This window comes from Manduca sexta, chromosome 27 (assembly GCF_014839805.1).
Source record: "Manduca sexta isolate Smith_Timp_Sample1 chromosome 27, JHU_Msex_v1.0, whole genome shotgun sequence".
In the NCBI taxonomy this organism is placed as follows: Eukaryota; Metazoa; Arthropoda; class Insecta; order Lepidoptera; family Sphingidae; genus Manduca; species Manduca sexta.
In genome coordinates, this window is record NC_051141.1 from 267,880 (window position 1) to 282,123 (window position 14,244).

The 14,244-nt window shown below is 40.3% G+C and overlaps 1 protein-coding gene across 3 annotated transcripts in view; it reads left to right on the forward strand.

Moving 5' to 3' along the window:
* LOC115455320 (ecdysone-induced protein 78C) overlaps positions 1 to 13,480 on the forward strand; it is a 92,118-nt gene extending 78,638 nt beyond the window's left edge. For 2 of the 3 annotated variants that reach the window (XM_030183990.2, XM_030183982.2), the window contains 7 exons: positions 5,022 to 5,146; positions 6,531 to 6,672; positions 7,162 to 7,383; positions 8,162 to 8,748; positions 9,434 to 9,547; positions 9,763 to 9,942; positions 10,111 to 13,480. In XM_030183990.2, the coding sequence (XP_030039850.1) occupies positions 5,022 to 5,146; positions 6,531 to 6,672; positions 7,162 to 7,383; positions 8,162 to 8,748; positions 9,434 to 9,547; positions 9,763 to 9,942; positions 10,111 to 10,344 (1,604 nt within the window). In that variant the 3' untranslated portion in view covers positions 10,345 to 13,480. The remainder of the gene's footprint in view (positions 1 to 5,021; positions 5,147 to 6,530; positions 6,673 to 7,161; positions 7,384 to 8,161; positions 8,749 to 9,433; positions 9,548 to 9,762; positions 9,943 to 10,110) is intronic. The other variant, XM_030183994.2, reaches the window with a different exon arrangement.
* The last annotated feature ends 764 nt before the right edge of the window (positions 13,481 to 14,244 follow it).

The following is a 14,244-nucleotide window of genomic DNA, read 5'->3' on the forward strand; positions in this document are numbered from 1 at the left end:
AAATGCGTCAATTTCGGTTTAATAGATTTAATGCCACTGAATGCCGAGACGAGCATGCCACTCGGCTGGTAGTAAGAGATATGAATGCATTTAAGCAGTAGCAACCATTTAAAGCATTGAGTCGTACCCCACTGCGCTCTTCATCCTGAGACAATGTTAAGTCTAATAATACCCAGTAATTACGCTGGCAAAAATGTCCTCTAAGATGTATTATTCGGGATAACAATTAGTGTCTAATATGAAAATAGGAATGAAATTGGATAAAATTGGCGTGATTTGTTCATGATCACTTTGACTAAGGATTATGCACTAAATGGGGGCTATTATGCTATTAATTCCAACATTTACAATTTTTTGTAGTTAGGATGTAATAAATACGAACGCTGTCACATATTCGTATTATGTAACAAGTAATGCAAATATGTTACGTGGACAGCTAGTTAATAATTCATCGGCCCTATAAGTCGATAAAAATAGAAGGCAATATTAAATGGATATGAAATGGAATCGGTTTGGGAAAATGAACACATGTACGTTAAAAACAAAGTGTAAAACGACGTCATGGGAACTGAAATTCATAATCGTGTTATAGATATTTGGGCGAAAACACAGTTAGGTTTTAGTTTGGTAATTTTTTTCTATTTCTAACTAAAATTCCTTCGGGCTGTAATATAATTTAACGAATATCTTTAATGACTTTATTTGATAATTGGGATTAGAAAAATAAAGATGCAATAGGGCAGCAATTGAATAATAAAAAAAGATATAGTCTTTTAAATTCGATAAAATCGTTTTAATCTCTACTTTAGATAATGAAAAAAATGTTAAATTTTTTTAATATGGAAAAAACGTGTGATCGTCAATCGCTTCGATATTTTGTTGACTAGCTTGGCGATTAATAATCATACTAGACTACATTACTCGTAGGTAGATAGTCGTTTCTAAAATATTGTTTACATTACTTTATTTTTAAAAAGCTTTGTAACATGGTAGTGGTAAAACTGCATTCGATAAGCAAATACATCCATTCTTTCGTCAAAGAACAAAGTGTGTTTTGTTGATTAAAAATCTCGACCTCTGCCAAAGTCTGTCTTAAAAAAAGTCGATAGGGAATAATGGGTATTGAATTTTGTGCCATTTTCGATATTTATCATTCACATATATAGCGTCTCGCCTTTTTCTATTAGGGGTAGGTAGAGGCATATGACAAATATTTCGCCAGCTGACCCGTGCGGTGGCAAGCCTATTAGGACTTACCAAGCACGGTTTCAGACCCCGACATTAATTAAACCTTGTGTATAATATAATTACACCTTCACACAACTGAATGAAACTTAAATGAATCGCTCCACTGATGACATACTCCTTATACAAACTACGCCGCCCAGAAACATTGTATTGCAAGGTATTGCGCTGATATTAATTGTAAAATGTCATACCGGCTAGTAATTAGGCTAGCTATAATGTCCTTCAGAAGGGATACAATGCGTGCGCTGTTATTAGTACACAATGGTCCGATGGTTTCTTATGACCGGAATTACTCACCTCACCCGGTTCACACCGAAGTAATTAACTCGATAGGGACTCTGGAGTTAGGGACTATATTTCTAGCTGACTCATTTATACCATGCAGCTTAAATCCATGATTTTTTTTTTATAATCGAGTTACCTCGATCAGTTCGTCGGTGTATTTTCGTGATGTTACGCCCGCATCGAACATGTCCTTTTATATTTCACGTGGAGCTAAGTTCGTGAGTTTTTGTAATAGGTTTATGGCGCGCCTAAAATAAAAAGTGTTTTAAACGGAATCGCTGACTTTTATACTATTTTCGGGAGAAATCTAATATCGGTGAAATCGTTTTGGTAAAAATTTACTATTTATGTACGTGGAGGGTAACGTGGAAATCGAACTTATGTACTTCTTGTCCATAACTGCCACCACTACCACTAGACCACGCGATAAATTTCCTCCTCTACTTTATATGGGTAAAAAAACGCTTTTTTCCGGAACGCGCACACGAGCCGAACCGTGAGCAAACCTTTTATATAAATGCCAGTAAGGACTCATGTCGTAAGTCATCCTTGGTGCGGATAGAAATGAACGTCCTGGAATGGGTTTCCTTGTAATTATGCAGGTTAAACTCGTCCTGGACTCCATCTAGCGACTCCCATACCTAGCCGGCTGGTTAAGGCAAGCTTGAAGTCATGATTTTCATTTAAGCTCGACTCTTGGGCACCCTACGGATTTCATCGTCATCATTTCAGCCGGAAATCGTCCACTGCTGGACATTGGCCTACCCCATTGAGCGGCACAGGGACCAATTCTGGGCCGCCTTCATCCATAGGACTCCGGCGACCCTCACCAGGTCGTCGCTCCATTTCGTGGGGGCCTGCCTACACTGCGTCTTCCGGTTCGTGGTCGCTATTTCAGAAATTTCCCTACGGACTTATTTTTCACATTATTGTCATATATATTCTCTCCCAAACAATTTCAAAGGAAAAACATAACACAATATTAAATTTTATTTTCAACAGTTCAAGAGAAACTCAACGCGGCTATAAAAGGATAAGCCGAATGTTCCGATAGATGTGTATGCAACAAACATTGTGCTCAATACGCGTTTGCACTGTCCCTCAACAATGGATTTAATCCTCGCGGATTTCAGTCCTCTTTGTACTGAACTGCACTTATATTGTTTGCACAAAACCGATGTATTTATGGACAGTTTATTCTGTACAATCAAAGAGATGTGTTCAGATACAGTAGTTACAAAAGATACACAGGTTACAAAAGATGGTCACATTCGTCTAAATCCTATCGCTTTGTGTATGTCTGCCTCTAAGAAGGGTGTTTACTGCTCCTTACGGTTTGTTTACGGTTAAGATAGAGTTAGGGAAAGGTGGACTACTGAAGTGCCCTATAGATCGGGAGCACCTACAGAAAGGATTCCACGACGATGTCCCTTGCCTGTCGTAAAATCAGACTAAATAAAAATAAATATCGCTAATGCCAGCATAGCTCTGACTATTGGAGCAACATCCAGCAGCTCATCTGATGACGGCTTCGCTTGCGTGAATAATATTTTCCGGGAGAGTAAGTAGCCTATATCCTTTCCAGGGTTTCAGACAATCTCCATACCAAATTGTATCGACATCTGTTAAGTAGTTTTTGGGTTTATCCCGTTCAGCCAGATGCAGTAGGGGACTTTGTTTTTTATTAATATATTTTTTAGAACTTTTTAAGAACAATTTCGTCATATATGTTTGATGCGTAACTTTAATCGTTTACGCAACGCACGCAATGAAAGCTGTCAAAAGGAACGAATTCTCCCCATATTCGCAATATTTTTCATTGATGCTTCGCTCCTATTAGCGTGATTATACATGGTTTAAAAGTATAGATATAACTACGTTCAAGACTTGCTATTGAAAAAAACACAACACCCAATTTACAATTATTCCGACTGAATATGAGCAGGTCGGATGGAACTGTAATTGCTGTCGGGTCCCTAAAATGAACAATATTTTTTCCGAAAATCCGACGCGTACTATTTAATTGAGTATCAGGTAAACAAAATACTGCACGAAGGTAGGGGTGAATTCTCAAAAATAGCTGCAATTATTTGGAACTGACCGCTGCAAACTGAATAAGAAATTAAATACTGGCTGAAAATATTGCGGATTGTGGATGTTGTTTTCTCTTAAAGCGATAATTATCGGCTTCGCCCGCCGAACCCGCCGGTGTGTACACACCTAGTGGCGGAAAAGTGCAGTACCGACAGCAGAAATGGCAATTTTTAACTTTTATTTTGCATAAATTTTACTATGACTTTTTGTAACAAGTTTTATCAAGTAAAAATAAACGCACACACTTACGCGTTTTATCACGAAGAGGTTTCCGCCGTATTATTCCGTCCCATGATGTGGTAGGGGACGAGCTTATCGCCAAATCGAGCAATAATTCCAGACTCCGGGCTCATACTGAGTAGAAAAATCCAATTTCACTTTCCAATATCACCGAGGATTGAACTCGAAACTTCAGCACTGCAGTCGTATACTTATACAACAACGCCATCAAGGCAGTCAAGAGTACAAACAAAAACTAAGTGTTTTTGTTTAACTTGTATAATCCAAACATGCATTCATAATAGTTAATACTATATCTTAATATTTTACTTTTAATGTCATTAAACGAGATTTATGCTATTAATGATATCTTTATAATGTCCATTTTATCTTGTCTCTTACTTTTTAAACGGGCTAGACAACTTGTGCCAAATGCACTTTATGGGTAATGGTGTTACGTCCTAATTCAAAACCGGCTATACACAGTCTGATCCAGGAACATACCACTTACTTTGGCCAATATGGCGGATTTAGATCTCGTATACGGGGGTCGCTACCCGAGCAAATATAAATCCACCATTCTTCCAATGCAAACCATTTCGACTTAGTAACATCTGTTGCTGGCTGTACATAAACTGAGTTTTACTCGTGAAGGAATGCGCTAATAAACATTTGGTTTCGGTTACCTCACTGGATTTATGACGTATGACCCTGGAACTCGGAATAAGGCGAGTTCTTCGCTCTGTTGTATACAGCAGCTTTCATGTGCAACATACACTACTCACTCACACGCTATGTACGTTCAGAGGCTCTAGTCGCGATACATTTGTTAAATTCGTACAAGGCTGGTATTTTGTAATTCTTATGGATTAGTACCAGACTAGTTACTAATTCGGAAGGGACTTAACCACGTGATGAAGATGACGTAATAATTGCTTTATTTTTATGCGTGCCTAAATCTATTTTAAATAAGTAGGTACGTGAAATATGGATATTTCATAAAATAGAATGACGAAAACGCTAAATATGTCTAATATTATAATTCCGTGTAATATTTCACAACATGTTCTGTAAAGTTACTTGCATTTTGGTAGAACAACGAAAATTGTGGATTCTCGTCGTGTTTACATACCAGCGATAAATATTTAACCGAAAATACGAATTATTTGTTTCAGAACTCCAGTACGCAGCCGACAGTGCTAGCTCAGGAGGGGTAGGGAAAGTAGCGGTCCCGTGCAAGGTGTGCGGGGACAAGGCCTCGGGGTACCACTACGGCGTCACCTCCTGCGAGGGTTGCAAGGTACAGTCCGAAGCCGAGCCGTCGCGTGCCCGATACCTTAGGCTCCTTGGTTGTGACAGGTGAAGTTTGAACGCGGTCTCATCATGCCCAGTGTATTTGGCACGATTTGGGGATACCAGCAAATAGGCATCAGCATGCGCGCCTTCGTGGCCTCCCCCGACAGGCACGGGGAGGACATCCGCCCGGAGCGGCGCATCGAGGTTTTAGCATTCTCGGGATTCGGTATCACCGCGGGCGTCCCGTACCTGTACATCAACTATCAGGTGGTATCTCGGCTGACCACCAACGTCCAAATGTGCGGCCGGATGTACATGCGCGTGGGCCTCAGAATAGTCCACTATTACTATATTAATGCTCATTACATATAAGTTACCCACTTTTAAATTAATATAGTATGTCATCGAGGACTTGATGTGAAGGATTGCGGAGAGCCGGGAGGAGGGAGCGGTCGGTACGAACCTGACCGAGTCACTCTGTGGCATTAGGGTACGTACCGACCGCTGGGAAGATATACGACGTCTGCTAACATCGGACTCGATGACATACTGTATGATATTATCGTAATTTTAGTTCGAGGATTTTTTTGTTCTCTTTGTTCTTTACACTAGTTCTTCCAAAACTACTTCCCTATTTATTTACGAAGACTGATTTTATACATAATTTTATATTTCATTTTATAATGCAAATGTAGAAGGCAGTACCTGAAATGAATATAAAAAGGCTTCACCTAAGCTTTAATCCGAGACGAAAACAGTTTTAAATGAATTCTGTTTGCATGATTCTTTTTCAGAAAGTGACATTTTCGTAATTATTTTTTTAAAATATTACGAAAATTACTAGAAAAGGATCGCGTGATATGATTCTCTGGCTGTTTTTCGACGGGCCTTAGTTGAGGTTGATTTTTTTCCATTTCAGATTTTTTTTTATACTACGACTATGTACTTACGGCCATTTAGAACTTTTATTTTATTTTTTAAAAATTATTTTCTATACACATATGGTCTCTATTTTTTGTTTAGGTACATAAATTCAAATCTTTTTATTTTTTTTTATGTCCGACACACATTACGATCCCTGATCGCGCTGTATAAATGTGATGAATGAATGTTATTGAGTTACCAGGAATATTGAATTCAAATTTTACTTATACGCTTGGGTAATGCAGCCTATTTTCCCAAAACGAATAATTGCCAAATATTAATATCCCCATATTATGTCCAGCTCTACATTATTTCCAATCTTAAATAAAAAACAGTAAAGAAATAAACAAACCAACCCATACAAATAATGAATTACAAACTTTTCAACAATTCACGTGTCGCCGTGGGTAGCCGCTTGCCACGTGACCTACACCATGCAACTCATCCCGAGTTTTGACACGCAGGGCTTCTTCAGGCGTAGTATACAGAAGCAAATTGAATATCGGTGCTTACGCGACGGCAAGTGCCTTGTGATAAGGCTCAATCGGAACAGGTGTCAGTTTTGCAGGTTTAAGAAGTGTTTGGCGGTCGGCATGAGCCGTGAGTGTGAGTACTACACTTTATTACTTATTCCTTGGCTGGTAGCGGAGATGAGATAAGGCCACAGTTCGGTTGTCTCTCGTTGGTTGCATGGACACCACTGGACTTGGTGAAGTTATTCCGGGGTAAAAGTTCAGGCCCGTTTACGGCATTTCCTAATTCAATTTAAAGCAATATTTTTTTTACTTCTGGTATAGAATAATCTGGTTTTTTTTTTGTCATTAAGAGGAAAACATATTAATAATATCAGCGGCTTCAAAAAGCTTTTTTTCGGCTTATTACTTTGATAAACTAGCTCTTGCTCTTTTAATGAATACTAACGGGATATAAATCATGACCAAAATAAACTCGACGCTGCTCGTCTTCGCGAATCAGTTTCCATGATCGCGTGTTCCCATGCAAGGCATGGTCCTAGCGACTAACGGGAGACCAGCCCACCTTAGTTTGCCATTGGATGGTGCTCCGTGCCATAAACTAACTTGCCAATTAATGCAGCCGTTAGATACGGGCGTGTGCCGAAACGTACTCGCGAAGCTACCACCACGGAGCCGAGTCAGGATCTACCGAAAAATCTCGTGGCTGTCTCAAGCCTGGACGATATGGAGGAGGATTTTCGCGATGACGTGGTGAGAGAAGTGGTGAGACTTGTCAACGCCGCACACCGCAACAACTGTCTCTACGAGGAGGAGGACGCGCGCAGGGCCAGCCCCAGGGAGGGTAAAGAGAATCATTTACTCATGGCACTTGGGTTAACGTGTTGGGATGCACTTGCAGCTTTGAGGTTTCTCTTTCTTCTCATTACGCCACATTGCGACGTGAGCCGATTTTCCGTCTTTAAAAACGGCAAAAATTTTACCGAAGATGTGTCGCGTAATTTACAGTTTGACAATTAGGCGACGTAAATTGAGTTCAATTTGTCGTAGTGTGGTGAGGCCCTAATCGTTCACGGTATTTTTTGTATTGTGAAGCAAGTTGTTCGGCCTAAGATCTATTAGTTGCCTAAATAGAAATTTAGTTAACTATGTAATTGGGAATTATGTATGTTAATATTCTCCTTAAGGGATATATATATATATATATATATATGCGTTAGCTTGTTTATATATTTTTGTAAATAATTATGGTTTGTTATGAATCGTAATATTTGATTGGCAATATTTATGCATTTTTTGTTGTAATGTAAATTACGAGTATATCATAAAGTTAATTGATTCTATTCCATATGGTTTGGGCTCTATGACACAATATTATTTCTTACTTCTCCTATTTCTACTTTTCATTTTACTTAAATCTCATAACTGCGGGTCAAGTTGTTTATGTAGTTAAAAGCTTTATTATTTTTTCGAAAGGCTTATGATTTAGGTATTTAGTTTTAAAAGCCTCACAGCCAATAGTTGTGCTTAAACATTCAGCAGCCAAGCAAAGAAGCTTTGGAGACGGAAAAATGGAAAACGAACCTTTCAGCCTTGAAGATTAATAGTACAATATCTTATAGGTGTCCACCCCTCAACTAGCGATATGTCAGGCCCCAGCACCAGCGGCACGAGCTCCAACTCGCTGCCGGCCAACTTCCTCGCCGGCTCGGAAACGGTTACCTCGCACGCAATCGGCAGCGCAGTCAACAACGCCATCTGTACGGCTATCATCACCGCCGTCGAGACCGCCTTCGGTAACCCAGGGCTCAACGTGTGCCCCATTACCCGCCACCGACTTGGCAACGGCGTCTGCCCTGGGACCGTGGAATGCGCCCAGAACAGCGCGTGTCCTGCCTTGACGCTCGCCCGCCTGCACGCCATGGAGTGTGGGGGCTATGAGGAACCTGTAGCTGAGGGCACGAGTGCTGGTAGCTCCAGCGCGATGGCCGGTCGCAGCGTGGAGGGGGTCGGGACTAGCAGCGGAGTAGTGGTGCGCCTGATCGAGCTGCCGATGGACCCCAACAGCGATGGCACCGAGATGCGCCGCCAACTGTGGCACAACGTGGGCGTGCGCATGACGCCCGCCATTCAGCAGGTCGTCGAGTTTGCCAAACGCCTGCCAGGGTTCCAAGTCTTGCCCCAGGATGATCAGATTATCCTGATAAAGGTATGAAATAAGGTGACAATGTAAAGATAAATGTGTGTAAAAATATCAGCAATCAATCTTTGATGTAAATAATTACAGTTGTATTGAAAAGTTCCTAAGTAAATAATTATAAGCAATTGAAGCAACCGTTGAAGCACTCAACTATAATTTGTTGATCAATACATTAAGATTGATTATATATATGTTTACACATGTATGTCTTTGCGTTATAGCTGTGCTGGTGCTGTGCTCGTCCATACGTTGTATTATTAGCCAAATATAAATCTTTATGAGAGCAAGACTTCATCATTCATGAGCTACAATTAATGCTTGTGTTTCATACCCGGCTATATTTAATTAGTTAGATACTATACTATGTAACTAGATTTTGTTGACCCGGAATGTCACAAATTAGTATTTTACTTGTATTACAATTACTGGCGCATTAATGATTGTCTTGTACTTGATTGTGAATCCATGGTCACCATAAATCAATTTATTTTCTTAAATTTAAACTGTTTTCCTTATGATTTAAGCAAATGCGATTTTATAAACTAAAATATCTCTCTTTTGCGAGCTCTTGCAATTTTCTGCTAGAAGCGAAATTCCTATTGAAATCGTTACATAGTTTAGCATAGGGTTCTAAAATAGGTTTATGCTATCGAGTTAGTACAGGAATGATGCCAACGTGCCGGTCCGTTCACAGCAAGGGTTCTTCGAGATTTGGCTGACCAGGGTCGCGCAGAATTCTACCGCTGAATGCATTTCGTTCGATGACGGCGCCGCTATCACTCGCCGTCAGCTGGTGCTCATGTATGACGTAAGTGTTTAGCTTAACGTACTGTAACTACGATTGGAGTTTTATGTATTAGAGACATATTTTTCCTCGTGGTTCCCGTGTAGTATATTATATCCCACAAAAATGTCTTTCAAGTTGTGTGACTGTTTCTTGACTGTAGAAATTAATTAAACAATCAGGCAAAATATTCTCATACAACACTGACATAGGTCGTAACGGTGCCATTAATGTTTCAGCATCACTTCGCCAACGCCGTGCTGACGTACGTGTGGAATTTAAACAAAATATGTCCCACGGAGCAGGAGCTGGCACAGTACACGAGCACCCTGCTGCTGTGGCCCCACCGCAACGGGCTCAGCGACCCCGAGACCATCTCCGGGCTGGCGGGCGCAATTAATGATGCTTTTAACAGCATTGTAAGTGTTTTGGAATCGGTTTGTATTGGATGGACGGAGGTTATTGGTTACTTTGGGAATAAATAAGTTGCATTTGGTTCTATAATCTAAGACCCTGATCAACCTCTATAAATAATACTTCAATAATATGCAGTGTTATCCATTAACGTGGAGAGGATACGTTCACAGGACAGACCAGTGCCCGGATCCGAAGCCGAGGGGCGCAAGAACGCGTTCAAGTCCTTGGCCAACGACGTGCGCGTCATCGGCGTCCGCCACAACGAGCTGCTGGGCTGGTGCCGCGAGCACTGGGATTACCTGGTGCTGCCTGACCTCTTCGCCGAAATTTTCGATATCCCCAAAACCGAGGCCGAAGACCTGGAGCGCCGTCACCAGCTCCGCAACATGCCCAGCCTAGCTTAAGCCGGGAATAAAAATGCTTTTGTTTTTGCCACGACTTATTTTGTGTAAATTCATTTGACAATTTCCATCAGCGTAGGTGCCTTAATTCACCGAAGCGGGTTTATTTATGATTATTTTATACGTGGCTTTTCTTTATGGAATGCAAGGTGAAGCAAGATATCTGAAGCGAATTTCAACTTCTACTGGATTCAGTACATCCGAAAGAAATAATGCGAGGCGAGTGTGACTTTCTATGAAAGATGTAGCTTTATTTGACTGGTGCATTATTTTTATTAAGTTTCAATTATTTTTTTTCACTGTTTCTAAAATTAACATATGTTTTAAGGCACCTACAGAATGGTTTGGTAATGCGAGCTATGCGAGTTGACTTGGTCAGTTATTGCTGAATGCACAGTATGCGAACTAACATGCGAGTAGTCGCTCATCTGAGTAACTTTTTGATTTTACTCGCCACTCGTGCCCCGCTGGCAGTCTGCGAGTAACATCTTGCCAGCTATAACGGCTACTGGCGTAAATGAGATTAAAGCGAGTCGATGTGCGAATACGCCAGCAGCAATCCATGGTCAACTCGGCAACTCCTTACCAATACTTTTGGCAACAGCACTTATTGTTTGCCGTAATACTGGAGTTCTGTGTGTCTAGATATATCTTCTGGTTCACGTTTTAACATTCCGAGTGCTACTTAGAACTGGCTTTTATTATCACAAAAAAAAACTCTATAGAGTAAACGCGCACGGACGGTAAATAAACAGCTGTTTATAGCTGCCTCCATTCATTATACTACAACGTATAGAAAACGCCGCGGGGTAATTGCCGATTGTGCGCATATACATTGCCATATAATGTATCGTGGCGGATATTCAATGGTTATCAATTTACCGCCCGTGCGCGCCCGTTTCATTGCATTTTCGTCTCTAAGTTGTTCTGTTACTAGTCTGCACGCAGCAGTGTGGCACCTCCTAGAGTCCGCTCAAGGAGGGGGAGGGTACGGGGTAGTGCGTCATTTCAACCAATACGCACATCACCTGTTACGTGCACTACATTCAATACTAATGCAACTACATCTGCATGCGAACAGGAATAACTCGGCTTAGACGGCACAGGTTTATTTGTAAAAAAACAATCATTTCGCAATAAAAATGCGCTGTACAATAAAAAAAATTACATCGAACGCAACTCAAATATCAATGTCTTGGATCGCTATATTAAATTATCTGTAGCCATGCCGTATTTGTAAGGCTAAGCGTGTGCTACGGCGTAGGCGATACAGCGCGATACCACCCGCGCCGCGTTCGGTGACGCACCTCTGTAGCGTTACGTACGAGCTGCGCCGTGCGTCGTCGTCGGCATGCGCCTAGCCCCCTAACATTATGCTAAGGCTTACTTTGTCTCAACCCTTCACTTCAAACCCCAGTTTAAAATGTTTTCATGATTTCGGTGGTGGGTTTCATTAGACTTTGTACGTGCCCGCGGATTCGCTCTCCCCACCCGAGTGGATTTTCCAAGATCTCTACTTAATCGCTAAATTGTTATATTTTTATATCTTTTATTCGTTATCAATTGTTTTACTTATTTATTATGAAGTTTTATGCGATTTTACGATGTGTTATTATTTTCGTCTATGTTCTACGTTTACGTTAAGTGTAGGGGCGGGAGCGAATTCTCGAACGTTACAAAGTATCTAGTTATTGTATAGGTTAAGATTTATTCTGATATAATATTATAAACATGTAGCGTACGTAGAAAAGGCTCTTTTAGATAGATTCAAAATTACCTTTCGATTATACAATTTGGAGTCATTAAAGTCAATATTTCTGGAATCTTGAATAAAGAAAATTCATCTGAAAGGGCTTTTTATTCCATGTATTGGACAGTAATCGCATATTTTAACTTGTATGTAGCGTAGAGCATTTAGTAACCGTTTATTATTGCTCTCGATGTTAGTTCGTAGGAATGGAGTGTATTAAGATTGCATTTATGTAATTCTTTATTTTACAAAAGACGAAGCGATATCGGTGTTTAAAACCGCACGATATTTTATACGATGCGAGTTATTTTCATATCATTCAGTGCTGTGTAAATTAAAGGCGGTGGGTGCGGTGAGAAAATACGATTAAACTGTTATTTCGTTACTTTCCAACAAACTATAGTAGAACCGTAGATTTGTCGCCGAACGGTCATATTTAGGAGTCATGGTATATGTCGCCTCGCTTGCACTCACAGACGTTATGGGCAGGAAATAAAACGCCATCCCTAAACCTCATGGGTACGTGAGAGACGACATACACTGTTATGCTTCCATGTATAACCGCATCGGCTGTCAGTACATATTTTAATTTTTTTCCGGATTCGACAACGGACTGTCATCGATAATCGATATCGATTTTTGGGTGGGTTTTAAATAATTAGCATCATAGTTAGTGTGCCGCAGCCACGCCTATGCATTTATTACGCTTTTGCGTGCTTGTGATTACTTTCTGTTAGTATTAGTTTTATTATAACTGAATCGCACACGATACGTTTACACGTAGTGAAGTGGTTCCGGACAGACGGACTTTTTTTCTTATATATTATCGCTATTTCCATTTATTTTAAGTGTGTTTGAACCGCTGTACCCATATTTGTAAATTTTAAATTTTATCCTTGTTTTATATTCATTTTGTTTCGTTTATAAAATTTTAATTAGGCTTATAAAACTGTTATGTGACGCGTGGCAGGTAGACTGCGCGAGCGTCCATCTGTAACAACCAATGAGCGATGGTGCGCTGTTACTCGTGCGCCACTATGGGTTACTGCCTTACTACGCACGCATAACAATGATCTCATGTCATTTGGAATACGCAGTTTTAGGAATGATACAGTAAAACGTATCTTTCTATGTTTTTAAGTGTATTGCATTCAGCAACGTATAACGAGTAAAGCCATAACATCTGGCTGTGATCTAGTGTGTCGCTGTTCATGCAATTTTGCTCTCTATTTCGTGTTTTAGTTGTAAATAATTTTCTTGTCTCATTTGGTGGGTCCGTGCATGAGATGGTTAGTTTATAACACTTGGATTACTTGAAACTGTGTAGTCACTATAGGATTTCATTATCTACACATGTACACTTTAATGGAAATTAAAAATAAAATGTAATTGATGTTTTATTTTACCCTATAATCCTAAAGTCGCAATCGGTCAGTCGGTGGTTTTAGTGACGTCGTTTATTCGTCGACGAACATACGGCAGAAGGAAAAAGAGGGCAATATTTTTTTTTTTGCTTTGAATGAATAGACGAGCTTGCCGTTCGCCTGATGGTAAGCGATACGGCCACCCATAAATAGTAGAAACACTATCCAACACCTTGAATTATAAAGTATTGTTTTTCATTCCACTATGCTCTGATCCTGAGACGTGAGATGTTAAGTCTCATTATGTCCAGTAGTTAGTAGGCTACAATGTCCTTCAAACCAGAACACAACCGTGACTACATACTGCTGCTTGGCGGCAAAAATAGACCAGAATAGACGGCAGAATAAATACCACTGCGGTGATACCTACCCAGGCGGACTCTCACATATGAGAAACCTAGCACCAATAAATACCACTATATACACCACCAGGCATACTAGAATGCCATCTATTTTGTGTAAAAGGGCTTCCCTACTTTGATGGCTTACAATGCACCAAACTACTGCAGCGAGTTAGTGTTACAATACAATTCACCAAATCACTGCAGCAGGGAAACGACAATGGAAGTACAGGTAATAGCAACGTCGAAGATCCGCTCCACAACTTTTTAAAGGGGAATGCGAGGTTTAATATATATGACAGCGATCGTTCCACACTTTATATATGGTCTAAGCTACTATATTTTTCCGTAATACATACTTAAAGGATTCCTTTCAAAATAAAAAAAA